General features: G+C 38.2%; 1 protein-coding gene across 1 annotated transcript in view; it reads right to left on the bottom strand.

The window, feature by feature from the left end:
- tnfrsf21 (tumor necrosis factor receptor superfamily, member 21) overlaps positions 1–15,115 on the bottom strand; it is an 80,142-nt gene extending 65,027 nt beyond the window's left edge. The window contains exon 1 of the mRNA XM_039748982.1: positions 14,477–15,115. Within this exon, the coding sequence (XP_039604916.1) occupies positions 14,477–14,506 (30 nt within the window). The 5' untranslated portion in view covers positions 14,507–15,115. The remainder of the gene's footprint in view (positions 1–14,476) is intronic.
- Between the last annotated feature and the right edge of the window lie 366 nt (positions 15,116–15,481).

Below are 15,481 nucleotides of genomic sequence, written 5' to 3'. Positions count from 1 at the left end.
AAAACGCCAGCACAGTTCTGGAAAACCTTTCTCTGGACAGATGAAACCAAAATCAACCTCAACCAGAATGATGGCAAGAAAAAAGTATGGAGAAGGCGTGGAACAGCTCATTATCCAAAGCATACCACATCATCTATAAAACACGATGGAGGCAGTGTGATGGTTTGGGCGTGCATGGCTGCCAGTGGCACTGGGACACTAGTGTTTATTGATGATGTGACACAGGACAGAAGCAGCCGAATGAATTCTGAGGTGTTCAGAGACATACTGTCTGCTCAAATCCAGCTAAATGCAGTCAAATTGACTGGGCGGCGTTTCATGATACAGATGGACAATGACCCAAAACATACAGCCAAAGCAACCCAGGAGTTTATTAAAGCAAAGAAGTGGAAAATTCTTGAATGGCCAAGTCAGTCACCTGATCTTAACCCAATTGAGCATGCATTTGACTTGTTGAAGACTACACCTCGGACAGAAAGGCCCACAAACACACAGCAACTGAAAGCCGCTGCAGTAAAAGCCTGGCAGAGCATTAAAAAGGAGGAAACCCAGCATCTGGTGATGTCCATGAGTTGAAGACTTCAGGTTGTCATTGCCAGCAAAGGGTTTTCAACCAAGTATTAGAAATTAACATTTTATTTCCAGTTATTTAATTTGTCCACTTTTGAGCCCCTGAAATGAAAGGATTGTGTTAAAAAAATGCTTTTTGTTCAACCCACTGAATTAAAGCTGAAAGTCTGTACTTCAACTGCATCTGAGTTGTTTCATTTAAAATTAATTGTGGTAATGTACAGAACCAAAATTAGAAAAAAGTTGTCTCTGTCCAAATATTTATGGACCTAACTGTATATTATACTTTCTACACATGACAATAAATGTGAATCAAGTTTACTGGTCCTGATTTCTTTATATAAATACAAAGTAATATATTTCAACCATGTAAGAACATCCCAGATTCTTGTAAATATTGGAATGAGGAATTGCTTAAGCAGAAATTAAGCCACCAGTGCTTGATGATATGACATAATCTAAAACTGTACTCTTATTGTTAGCTGCTATTAGGAAGGCTGCCAGACAAGAGGCACAATACATTTATAAATGAATGGCTTAATTGTATTGTTTGAATTATTGAAAAGAAGCTAAAATTCACTGCAAAGATGAGGTAATATTAAATTAGATTCAACCTTTTGAAAATGCCAGTAGGTTTCAAAGCCAACTTTATGTTATAGCCTGCATTTGTTCCCTGGTTTACATACTTTTCTGTTTTATTATTTTGTTGTTTTTGAGTTATTATAATTTTTCATGTGCTTTTTGTATTTTTGTAAATACTGATATGTGTATGTATCATTTAGTATTAATGCATTTAACTGTGTTACTTGTGCTTTTTGGGTGGAAACCCCAGAGGTGAGACCACCAAAACATCACTGTTGCTACAACCGCACTTAGCCTTTACATTTAGGTAAAGGAGTTTGTTTTCCATAGAGGTTCATTGATTGATTAATTTATTATAAGAAGGTATCTTTAGGATTGTTCTTATTTACTTTTTTTATTATTTTTCACATCATTTTTTATTTCTGATTATAGGATGTTGCTTTTTGAATTTGTCAGCCTAAGGGTTACCTTTTTAGGCAAATCATTTTTGCCCCTTCCTTCTCTATTTTTCCCTTATTCGTATTGCTTTTCTTTTTTAAAAAAAAAATTATTTATAAAAATTCTCATGATGAACTTGTCTCTCAAGAGTACAGTTTCCTTACCTCTCCCTTAATGAACATTTAGTGTATGTTGTATATCTGGGAGATTTTTGAACTATATATACCCAGTGTCCCTTTTTGGGCTAGTGCAGGCTGAAGCTTGCCTGTTGAGGCTGGGAGCAGGTTCTCTGGGATTAGGACTATCTTTAGGAAGGGTAGTGAAGGCTTCCAGCCTGGTTTGTGGGTCTTTTTGGGGACTTTCACCTTTTTCCCCATTTTTGTGTCACCATTTCACAACAACCTTAAAGTATTTATTATTTCATTTTTTCTAGACTGGCTAATTCCATTTGGCCAAATGAAAGAGCAAATCTCAAGCTGTATTTTGCTTATCCTGGCAAATCTAGCAATTATATAATTTTAAATTTTTTTTTAAAATGCAGCTGTGTATCTGAGCCTTATTTGTATCCTGATTAGATCCAGTTTGCCATCTTAATATACAGGCAAAATTCCATTACAACGAACACCCAGGAACCTAAAAAATATTTTGTTGTAACGAAAATTTTGTTGTAATGAGATTTTGTATTTGTTACTATAGTGCTTTCTTTAACTTGTATCCAGGCGTTTGCAATCATTTCAATAGCTTCTTTTGCGTTAATTTTAATCTCCCCCTGCCTACAAGTTATGCTGATGAGAATTTTTCTCAGCATTTCCTTGCGATAATACACTTTTAGGGTGCGAATGATGCCCAAATCTAATGGCTGAAGCACTGTCGTGCAATTGGGTGGGAGGAATTCAACGCAAACATTATCTAAATGTGGAAGCATGTTGTGGGCAGCACAGTCATCAATCAGGAGCCGAATCATTATTTCTTCTTCATATTGTGAGGTTTCTGAACATTTTTGTGACTCCCCCCCATTCCCCACTCCTCACCCAATGGGAACAATACGTTTCTAATATGAACTGTTATTGTTTTTTCATGTCTGCCGTTTCTATAGAAGGGTGACAATGAGTTAAATTCGAATCAATGTTTTTCAAATGTTGACGATCATTAAGCAAAGGGTATCACTGAAAACCACAGGAATCAAAAAAGGCAAAAAAAAAAAACAGTACGAGGAAAGTTCGAAGAAAGAAAAAAAAATTACAGTGTTTCTGTTTGGGGATCGTTGTGCACAACTGAGCTGCGGCCACAGAACTAACTGCTCTGTGGATGATTCATTCAGGCATTTCAAGGTCTTTTGTGCACTTCGTTGTAATGAAAGTATCTGCTGAATGTACTTCGTAGTAACAAGATTTCTATAGGCTCATATGGGGAAGCTGTCAGGACCATAAAATTACTTTGTTGTAATGAAAATTGTGTTGTAAAGATATTCGTTGTAATGGAATTTTACCTGTATTAGTAGACACCTTTGCATGAACTCTTTAATTTCTTGGCAACCTCTCACAAGGAATAACTTCACTTCAAAAAACAACAATAGGTCAACATATTTCTTAAGAAAGCTGTTTCAGTTTGGCCATGTGTGAATCTCTTAAATGAACTTTGGGAATTCTAGTACCTTTTTTTACAACCCAATGAAAGACCTGTTACTTGATTTATAGAACATAATACCAGGTTTCAGGGATAATAAGACAAATATAAAGTTTCTCCAATAACCTATTAGCATTTAAACATGTTTAATTAATATTAGCTAAGACAGTGAGTGTATCATTAGGATACCACAGTAATGGCTGTTGAAAATGGAGCTTTGTAGCCATATCAGAATAATAAATTATAAAGTGGTCATTTTCAAGCAATAATAAGAATTTGATACATTAGCACTTACTATATTTTTTAAATAATATTAATGGTACATTGATAATGTATCACTTTTTTTATCAAAAACATAAAAAGATCTGGGTGATTCCAAACTTTTAAACACTAATGTACATGGGTAATGGGACATTACCATTTGGTGTGCATCCTACTGGGTCTGAATTACAATTTGCATAAGTGTGAATCCATAAAATTTTATCACTCACACAGATTACACTGTGACTCAGTTCTTGTTCACTGGTATGTTTTGTTGTGAAGTTCAAAATGAGACCCAAAATCTTTAAATGCAGCAGGAGCTGGATGAATCCTGGGTTGCCATGCCTGCTTATCTACAGTACTGTTGCTAAATGTTTGTTCAAAGGCTAGTTAATGAATTACACAGAATTTAAATTTAAGGGTCATCTACTTATCTATAGGGCGGAGTGGTGGCTCTGAGGCTAGGGATCTGCATTAGCAATCTGAAGGTTGCCGGTTCGAGTCCCGTAAAATGCTAAAAGGGACTCTGCTCTGTTGGGCCCTTGAGCAAGGCCTTTAACCTGCAATTGCTCCGTCCTGGGTATGATGTTAATCTGTATCCATCCCTGCATGTAGGCTCTCCAACCTGCAGGAAAAAACTTGGGGGTTGGTGGCAGACTTGGCACTCTAGCCACCATAAAAACCTCACACTGTTCTGAACTAATGTGGTGATGAGGTGTCACCCGTTGCATTGCTGCACTCTGGTGCTCCTAACCTTCTCCTCCTCCTCCTCCTACTTATCTATACACATACTAATAGAGAGAAAACAATGCAAAACATGTTGATTATTGAACTTTCAATCTTTACTGCTCAAATGACAACAAAAATATGAAAATAATCAGAAAGTAAAACAGTACAACAACAAAAATAACAGTACGTCTTGCAGTCCTCTAGTATCCTGTGTGACCTCTACCTGCAGCCACCACTGCTTGACACTTCTGCCACCCTCTGGTGCACAGAGCCAATAAGCTTCTAAATCTGCAGTGGTGTGATGTTATTTCATTCCTGCAGAAAGGCCAGTCATAGCGGATAGTCACTGGAAGACAGAGGGTCAAGGCAATGAATGTAGAAATACAGAGTATCCCAAAGGTGCTCTGTGGGATTTAGGTCAGGAAAGAAGACACTCTTGCACACTAGCATACATTCCACAGGACAGCTCTGTCCACAGCTGTTTGGCATTGTCCAGCTGTAGGGGCAGGTCATGTCGGAAGTATCAGCAGAGGGCCTCTGTCAGTTTTTTTGGCTTTTTTGTGACCTGTGCATTACTGCTCTGTCACTAATAAATCTGTTAAGTTTTAGCAGGTGTATAGGTAATGGATCTGGAACTACCTGTAAAATAGACCAGTCTGATGCATCAGTCCTGCTCTATCACTCAAGATCTGGCAACCCGATCTTGCCCCCATCTATCCTGCTGAGGTGCTGAAACCTTGTCCGCAGTATGAACCCAGTGGAGCAGGCCTAATCCATACTGCCTAGCAACCCTGACACATGACACACCTGACTGCAGCATCCTTGCTTCTGAAGGGTGACCTAATTAAGCATTTTTCATCTGGACCTCCCACTGCCTTACTGAAAAAACTGTATTGCTTTTTCAAAGGGTTGAAAACAAGTTAACAATTTTTTGTGAAAGTAAACAAGATGTAACTATAGTTTTTTCAGTTCAGAACATATGCTTCTTTTTCTTAGTTGATGGGCAGCATGGTGGCGCAGTGTTAGCACTGCTGCCTCGCACTAAGGAGACCTGGGATCAGTTCCCGGGTCCTCCCTGCGTGGAGTTTGCATGTTCTCCCCGTGTCTGCATGGGTTTCCTCCAGGTGCTCCAGTTTCCTGCCACAGTCCAAAGACATACAGTTTAGGTGCATTGACGATCCTAAATTGTCCCTAGTGTGTACTTGGTGTGTCTGTGTGTGTGTGCCCTGTGGTGGGCTGGCACCCTGCCTAGGGATGTGTTCCTGCCTTGCACCCTGTATTGGCTAGGACTAACTCCAGCATACCCCCTTGACCCTGTGCTAGGATGTAACGGGTTGGAAAATGACTGACTGACTGACTGAACTTAGTTGATATGATTCTGAAGCAATAACAAGAATTTCATCATGAAGGGTTATCAACAGAAGAAATGAGTACATGGGCGATCCTAGCACAGAGAAACAATGAAATCAAATGAATTAACTCCAAAAATTGTGGATCAGCTACACGGGAAATTGGTTAAATGCATATAAATAGACTATGCTGAAACAGTTGGTGGTGATCATGCAGAAGATGAAAACAACAACTTACAATATCTCGTATAATATCTACAACCATTAACACCGTCCGGTGTTCCACTGGACGAATTACTGTAGAAAGAAGGATGTATCCAAGAAAGGTAATGTAGTAAATCTTCTGCGGATAACATGAGACAACAAAGGAGATCTTGATATGCCATTCATATTAAAATGTTAACAGTTTCCCATTAGAATAGCTTTTGAAAAGACAATTAACAAATCTCAAAAAAGTTTTTTTTATTTAATTGAGCGAAAGAAACGAAATTCAATCACGAGCAGTTATACATTGCATTGTCACAATGAAAGTCCAAACAAAGAACCAAAATTCAATGCGATTTAGACAAAAATTTAATTCAAAAATAGTTTTTACTGAAGTTTTACAGTAAAAGTGTAAGTTTAGAAAGTATTTGCATGTTAATTTTAAAGCCAAACACAACAAAATCGTATTACGTAACGAATAACTATAACACAACATTATTTCAAATTATAACTTTTTACTATTTTTTAATATGGTTAATTACTCGCTGTAATGTAAAATAGCTAATTCTATTATGCATATGTAACAATTCCCATGAAAATAGAAATCTGTTTACATTGTACATCCACATCCCCTTACGCAAGCGGCAGAACCACAAACAGGCTAGCGTGTAGCGCAAGCCCGGGGGTTGGCAAGCCAAGCAAGCAGGGGGCAAAGCCCCATAGTACAGTATATAATGACAAAATACTGTATAATTAAGATATTTTACCAAATGTATAAGAACAGTTAGAGAAGTTGAATTTAGTAACACAGTTTTAATATCAATAGAAAATATACAATAACAGAATCACATCGAGATTACTGGTAGCAGTTTCTGTATTTTGTCATTTATGTTTTTTTGTGTGATATTGATGAAAAGGTAAAAGTGAAAAGAGATTGAATATATGATCATAGGTGATATGACAGAAGTGCAGTGCATGTAATGCAGATCATGCGGCACAGCAGCAATCCATCAGCTGATCAAGCAATGAGAAGGTTAAAAAAATTGTATGTGTTTCCCATTGTATGACCATTTAAGAGGGGGTGTCGGAGGAGCAATTGCATCTTCCTGGGGTGCGTTCAGCCCCACTCTTCACAACGCAAGTGTCAGAGATGTGAAGTGGTTGGCGCAAAGCGCAAGTAGAAGGGTTGGGGGGTGGGCGAGCAAAGCGAGCAGGGGGCGAAGCCCCTAGTACTTCAATAAAAGAATGTGGAATGCAGAACCTTGTGACTGAAAGCAAGGCAGGAACCAGCCAAGGATGTGGCACTAGCCATCTACAAGGCTCACACTCATGCTTACATCCACATTCACTTCTTCACAACAAATTTATAGGCCATAGTTAATCTAACCCAATCATCCTTAAAGCATAACACAGTACTCACAGAAAATGCATCCTAACACACATTTTCCATTAAAACTGTCTCTGGGCTGGCTAGGATTACAACTTGACTCTTCACTACAGCGCTAGCCATTACAATAATAATCTACTGAAAATAAAACAAAACCTTAAGGCATTAAAGAACATTTTGAACAGGGCAAAAGGTTTTGTAAAGGTGAAATACCCTTTGAAAAATGTAACCCCTGTGCAAATGTCCAAGAACATATTAAGTGTATGAATGAGCTCTGCATTAAATTACACATTTATCGAGCCTGCAATAAATCTGATTAGATCATTTTCATACTTACAGAGTTTTCTATGTTTACACTCATTCGATCGAGGACCTCAGAGTTGAGTCAGCTGGTCAAGGTCAAGCTGACTCATCACTGATGTCTAGTTTTTCCCTTAATTTCACTTTGTCTTACTTTAACAGGAAACACCTGCAGTTGAGTAAGTGACCACAACACCATAGCGGGAAACTCTGAAAAGACCTTTAATTATTAGCTTTTCAGAATTGATTATTTTTTTTAAAGAAAAAAAGAAATGATATTGTTTGGGACTATATTTGTGAACACTAAAATTGCTGACCTATTTCTTGTTCCAATACTCATTCTTTTATTATAAAATTAACTGTGTATTGTTATATAACTGAAAGAGTTCAAATTTATGTCTTATTTTTGAATAAGCTAACTTGTGTTTGGCAAAATAAAAATAGTAAACACTATTATATTACACTATTAGCCTATCATGACAATAAATATATTTAAACTTGTCATTTAAACATTAGGTGAAACTATGGCAGTAATTTAAGTTACAGTATATGTGTGTTTTGTATCCTTATTTCTGTCACTGATCACTGTCTTGAGAAACATTTTATCACAAAGTTTTTGGTAGATTTGCTAAATCCTAGTCAATTTATTGAGACTACTAATGGACATCTAAGTTTTAAATCATTCTGCCTAATATGGAAGATTGGTATTTATACATCTGTGGATAGCTTAAAGGTAGTGCATATGTTTTGTACATCTAATACTCCAAATTTAACTTTCAGAATCTGTGGATCACAATATCTTCAAATATTTTAAAATTTTGAAATTGATTAATTAATTTGAGAACAGCATTCAAGCAGGAAACCAGGAAACTCTTCTTCACAAAAAAATGAAAGAAATTTAAACAAATTACCACGTCTCCAATTGTTGAAAGAACTTGATGAACAGAAGATGCTCCTCTAATTTGTAAAATCTTACGTACAGCATTTTTTAGCTTTTTAATACTGTTTAGGTGAGAAAACTTACTGGGCATTTGAGGACATGCATTTTAACTTTTCAAGCAGTAACTTTGTATTGTGTTTATGATCCTTATCTTTTGAAAGAAATTTCACCCATTCTATTCTTTACCAGACTAAACATTTTTTCCTCTGGGTTTGTCCAACTGACTGCAATCCTGCCTACAAGGTCGCTCATGTCATGCCTACAAACTTCACTCGTGACATGGCCATACAATTGTGTCATTCTTGACATAGACATTCCAAAGCACCACTTGTTCAGCAGTGATCAAATATAGGTTTGTTTGTTACTTGTAAGTACTTTATTACAGAGATTAGCATTAGCATGCTCTGTGCGTATCAATTAAACAAAAATCTTACTCACACTGGTTCATTTCATACCTTGCTAGTTAACTGTGATGATAGCTAATGACAGTGAAAGCTGCAACAAACTTGCAAAGATGTGAATTTCTAACTCTTACTCTATCTCCAAGTATACCTTGTTGATCTTTCTTTTTAGCTGAATAAATTGGCCAACACTATTTAGACTTTTGAGAATGACTGTGTCGTGAGTGTCACAAGTGTGCAAATTGAGATGGGCTGAAGTTAGAACCATTTCATGCTATGCATTTTTTATATGCATGGGCAGACTCAAACATTTTCAAGACTGATTGTACTGCACAGATTCAATGTTAGATGCAGCAATGTAACGGCTGGGCTGTGAAGATCTAAGCCTTGTAAATATACACCAGTAGTAGAGATACTTACTTTTTACTCATTGGGTTATTAATACCAATATTTCAACTGCTAAATTGTCCTGACTTCACCTGTCCAACAGAGATGTGTTAATTGAATTTTGTGTAAAGCTCAAGAAAAGTGGTAAAGAAACGGCTGAAATGCTGAATCAAAATATGGACCAGATGCATTGAGAAGAGCAGTGATAGTCATAATATGGCAATAAGTACCATCACAAAAATTTTACAAGGAAGTAAATTTTCATTTGATGAATAATGTTAATTGCTATGAAGATGATATCAAAAGGTGTACTGCTGCACAACTCAACTTTGAAGAGGTTTTAGAATGTATAGAGAGTGAAGAAGTTTTATCTTTTAAAACAAAAGACCTCCAATCCCAAAGACTCTTCAGATGTGGAACAATAGGAATATACGTAAAACATTTCAGTCAGCCTTCACATAATTTCCAATAATTATAAAAGGATTTCCAATTCTGAACAATAAAAACAATTTCTATAAGATAAAACTATTTTCACAATCCTTGACCCTAGGGATGGCGCTTATTGTATACGGCAAATTACCTAGTATTTTAGCAAAAAAAACAGTTATGCATTAACAAATAAACAATTCAAATCTGGCCTTTGTGCCTAATAAATTAGCTCCCTACACATGTATTTATTTCAATTTATTACTGCAAATCTCAAGCGAGGTTATAGTGGAGACAAAGAAATTGTTGACTTATACAAACTTTGTCCCATTTCAGATTTATACAGTAGGTCAAATATAACAGGAGCCTGCAAATGACATACAGTGGTGTGAAAAACTATTTGCCCCCTTCCTGATTTCTTATTGTTTTGCATGTTTGTCACACAAAATGTTTCTGATCATCAAACACATTTAACCATTAGTCAAATATAACACAAGTAAACACAAAATGCAGTTTTTAAATGATGGTTTTTATTATTTAGGGAGAAAAGAAATCCAAACCTACATGGCCCTGTGTGAAAAAGTAATTGCCCCCTTGTTAAAAAATAACCTAACTGTGGTGTATCACACCTGAGTTCAATTTCCGTAGCCACCCCCAGGCCTGATTATTGCCACACCTGTTTCAATCAAGAAATCACTTCAATAGGAGCTGCCTGACACAGAGAAGTAGACCAAAACCACCTCAAAAGCTAGACATCATGCCAAGATCCAAAGAAATTCAGGAACAAATGAGAACAGAAGTAATTGAGATTTATCAGTCTGGTAAAGGTTATAAAGCCATTTCTAAAGCTTTGGGACTCCAGCGAACCACAGTGAGAGCCATTATCCACAAATGGCAAAAACATGGAACAGTGGTGAACCTTCCCATGAGTGGCCAGCCGACCAACATTACCCCAAGAGCGCAGAGACGACTCATCGAGAGGTCACAAAAGACCCCAGGACAATGTCTAAAGAACTGCAGGCCTCACTTGCCTCAATTAAGGTCAGTGTTCACGACTCCACCATAAGAAAGAGACTGGGCAAAAACGGCCTGCATGGCAGATTTCCAAGGCGCAAACCACTGTTAAGCAAAAAGAACATTAGGGCTCGTCTCAATTTTGCTAAGAAACATCTCAATGATTGCCAAGACTTTTGGGAAAATACCTTGTGGACTGATGAGACAAAAGTGGAACTTTTGGAAGGCAAATGTCCCGTTACATCTGGCGTAAAAGGAACACAGCATTTCAGAAAAAGAACATCATACCAACAGTAAAATATGGTGGTGGTAGTGTGATGGTCTGGGGTTGTTTTGCTGCTTCAGGACCTGGAAGGCTTGCTGTGATAGATGGAACCATGAATTCTACTGTCTACCAAAAAATCCTGAAGGAGAATGTCCGGCCATCTGTTCGTCAACTCAAGCTGAAGCGATCTTGGGTGCTGCAACAGGACAATGACCCAAAACACACCAGCAAATCCACCTCTGAATGGCTGAAGAAAAACAAAATGAAGACTTTGGAGTGGCCTAGTCAAAGTCCTGACCTGAATCCAATTGAGATGCTATGGCATGACCTTAAAAAGGCGGTTCATGCTAGAAAACCCTCAAATAAAGCTGAATTACAACAATTCTGCAAAGATAAGTGGGCCAAAATTCCTCCAGAGCTGTAAAGACTCATTGCAAGTTATCGCAAACGCTTGATTGCAGTTATTGCTGCTAAGGGTGGCCCAACCAGTTATTAGGTTCAGGGGGCAATTACTTTTTCACAGGTTTGGATTTTTTTTCTACCTAAATAATAAAAACCATCATTTAAAAACTGCATTTTGTGCTTACTTTTATATTTGACTAATGGTTAAATGTGTTTGATGATCAGAAACATTTTGTGTGACAAACATGCAAAAGAATAAGAAATCAGGAAGGGGGCAAATAGTTTTTCACACCACTGTACCTCACTAGTTTCCTCCTGTTAGAGTGTTGCTGTCTGTGTTACTACATACTATTCAGCTATTCTGTCAAACTTTTTGTTTTGTTGATGACTTACAGTAAGTCAGTTGATCAAATGAATATTCAATAATGGATATTCTTGCTTACTTTTCTCACATTTTGTGCTTTTCAAACATTTTTTTTCTAGCATGCTTTAAATACCTATAGGTCTTTACGATTTATTGTTTGCATTGACTTTACTTTCTGCATCCCAATTAAAAAAATTTGTGCCCCTTTTACAGGTACGCCAGACCGCCCAACACCCTCACACCTCAAAAACATGAGCAGTTATGTTAATTTGCCTATACTGGATAAAGCCTGCATTGGCTTCGACTCCTCAAAACCTTCAACTGGAATACATAACATCAGAAAATAAATGAACAGAATACACCACAATTGAAAACTGAACAGGGCCACACAAGGAGCTTGTTAATATACTGTCACTACTTTAACCTTAATTGAGCTTTTCAGTATAAATATTTAAAATATATACATTGACAATCCCATTTTCTCTCATACCAATTACTTACTGTTTTCATTACTTTTCTTTCTAAAGTGTACAGTAGGTCTCGCTTTTTTAAAGAGCTGTGAAAGTAAATTGTAAAAGGTGTCTAAGGGTTCAAATAGTTTGTCATAACTGAAAACTTTTAAAATAAAACTAATGCACAAACTCAGAGAAAATTACTAGGAACACTGTACTAATACTGGATGAGGCTTCATTTTGTTATCAAAACAGCCTAAGCTGTTCGTGGCATGGGTTCCACAAGATGCTGGAAAAATTCCTTTGAGATTCTGGTCCATGTTGACATGACTGATTTCTGATGTTTCCTGCAGATTAGTCAGCAGCACAGTCATGCTGCGAGTCTCACATTCTACCACATCCTAAAGATGTTCTTCTGGATTCAGATTCGGCGACTGGAAAGGCTACTGAAAAACACTGAACAACATTGCCAAGTCCATGAAGTCAGTTTGAGATGACTTTTTCTTTATGACATGGTGCATCATCACCATGGTGCATTCAAGCAATGATTGATTGGTATTTATGGGCCCATGTGCTAAGAAAACACTCCCCACACCATTACCCCACCACTAGCCTGGACTGCTGACACAAGGCAGGTTGAATTTTTCTCTAAATGGAGTAAAACCTGATGTAGTCTTCAGTTGTAGTCCATCTGCCTCAAGGTTTGACATATGGAGCATTCTGCTCACCACATTGATACAGTTGTGATTGGTTATCAGAATTATCTGGCCAGTCTGACCGTTCTCTTCTGACCTTTGTCACTAACAAGGCATTTAAACTGGATTTTGGTTTTTTTTGCACCATTCTGAGTAAAATTTAGAGACTGTTGTGTGTGAGAATCTCATGTTTATCTTTTATTGTGTCTTCTATTTCTCTATTCATTTTGTAAAGCACTTTGAGCTACATTTTCTTTGTATGAATATGTGCTATATAAATAAATGTTGATTGATTGATTGATTGAAAAGATCACCAAATACAGAAATACTCAAACCAGCCTGCCTGACACCAACAATCATGCCATGATCAAAATCAATGAGTTCTAATTTTTCCCTATTCTGGTGTTTAATATGAGCATTAACTGAAGCTCCTGACCTGTATATGCATTAATTTAGGCATAGTGATGCTGTCATATGATTGACTGATTAGGTACATGTTTGGATATGCAGGTGTTCCAATTAATTTGCTCAGTGACTGTGTATACAGTATCTCTTTAAAAACACAATTTAATCTCAGTTTGTGGACATTTGTAATTGCTACAGCCTTTCACTTTTGAAAATCCTTAACCTGAGGACACTCATGGGTTAGCATTCCTTGTCTGTGTGGCATTTGTACATTCTTCCATTGTCTGTGAGGGCTTTACCCTCCCACATCCCCACTGTGTGACTGTGTATGTGTAGGCCTTATGATGAACCTATGCTCTTGTCCAGAGCTGTTTTCCTACCTTGAACGTAGTGCTGCAAAGGTAGAATCTGCCCTCCTGTGACCCTGAATTTGATGAAGTCGTTTGGAGAATGTTATGCTTTTAAATTAGGTGGGATAGTCAGAAATGAAAAATCCAACAATTGCACATGGATAGAATATGTTTGGTAGAAAAAGTGTTATGTAAAAAATGTAAAGAAAAACATCAGCAAATGTAAAGCTTTATTCAAACTGTTAGTGAAATGACATGTGTGTCCTGCCCTGGCTACCCATTACCCCAACACTTAATTTGGTGTGTTCTGAAAATGGGTGGATAGCTGAATGTGAATCTAATCCAGCTTGTTTTGAAACATTAAAATTCTGTTCATATATGGAGGGAGTTGTTACCAAAAGGACAACAATGGCTTCTTTTTAAAGAGCAAGATTCCTAACTACTTGGCATATTAATCAGGAAAACAAACAAAACACTGAGACTAAATGCTATACATGCCACATGTGTACCCATGATTATTCCTCTTTTTTCTGATACCACCGGCTGGCTAGACACATACAGCATAAAAGCAGGTGTTTACTGTAGCTCGCTGGGTTTGCTGTTAACGCTGCAGCATCTGGAGGGTCTTGGCAGGAATATTAATAATGTAACCTGAAATGCAGCTCAGGGTGCGGTGGCAGCTGGCACTCTCTCTCTTTAAAAGCCAATCATGTCAAATATCTTTCATGACAGGGCTACTGATTGTCGCAATTTGAAGGTTTTGCCTGCTAGGCTGCAATCCCCTCCATGCACTCCCCACCTTTTAGCCAAGGGTAAACGTAAAAGAGATCCTCTGCGTTCGGAAGGAAATGTAACCTGGAAACCGAGTGGGAACAAAGAAGACTAGTTGGGCAGCACGCGATCGCAATATGCCAATGGCATATACTCACCGCCGCTCCCATGGAAAACCAGGCCATCATCTTCGGCAATTAGAAAAGGCAAGAAGCGCAAACGAAGCCCATTTCTAGACGTCCGCGGATGCCACTGCGCGTTGACTCAAGTGCTGCGCCAACATCTTCCCTCCGCGCACACCATCATTTGCGGACCCTCATATTTGTTATTCGATCAATGGTGGTGTTTCTTCCATCGGCAATTCTTGAAAGTCAGTGTCACGAAATGAACCGGCTTGAGATAGTAGGGAATGAGCGCCTGGTTCTGGCAGCCGGCCGGTCCAATTCCCATAGCTATGCCGGTCTAGCAAGTGAAAGCTTTCGGCCGGGAAGTCTCTCCAGGTCTGTCGATGGGGGCCCCCTGCCTCTCTGCGGTAAAAGCACTGTGCTCGCCTAAAGGAGGCGGCGGCGGCAGTGGATATAGGCGCTCACGTCACCACTGAAATCCTCCAAGTGACCGGCCAATTCTGCCGCTCCGCGTTGCTAGGGCACGCAGGCTGGCGGCACGCTGCAGGAGGAGGGCACGCGGGACCATCTCGAACGTCGACACGTTCCTCATATTGAGTTTCTAGAATTTCGCCCACTCTCTCATTTATAGCGAAAGAACCCGAAACAAAAAAAAAAAACATGGAGTGACTCGCGTTACTGAGACTCGGCACTAAGCACCACCGGGGAAACTACAACGCTGAACTGTCGCAGCCAACCTGAAAGATTCCTTTGTGATGGCTAACAAACTGGACATTCTCAAAAGGATTCTTCTCGGAATTCTGCTTCCCTTTTTTGAGAATGGAGCGGACGAAAAGGTATTTAAAATAGAATACACAGCAAGTAGCCCCTATAAAATTACAGTTGTCTGATGAGCTTATTCTCCGACAGCCAATTTTAATCAATTTTTCCCGCAGATTGAGGCCCTATTTAAAGCCACGGCCTTAAACTAGTTAAAATCACGTATGGTATTTCAGGTTAAGATGTATCATTTAAAAAAACATCATTAGATGTTTTTAT

This window comes from Polypterus senegalus, chromosome 3 (genome assembly GCF_016835505.1).
Source record: "Polypterus senegalus isolate Bchr_013 chromosome 3, ASM1683550v1, whole genome shotgun sequence".
Classification (NCBI taxonomy): domain Eukaryota; kingdom Metazoa; phylum Chordata; class Cladistia; order Polypteriformes; family Polypteridae; genus Polypterus; species Polypterus senegalus.
This window is presented reverse-complemented; position numbering and strand designations above follow the sequence as displayed.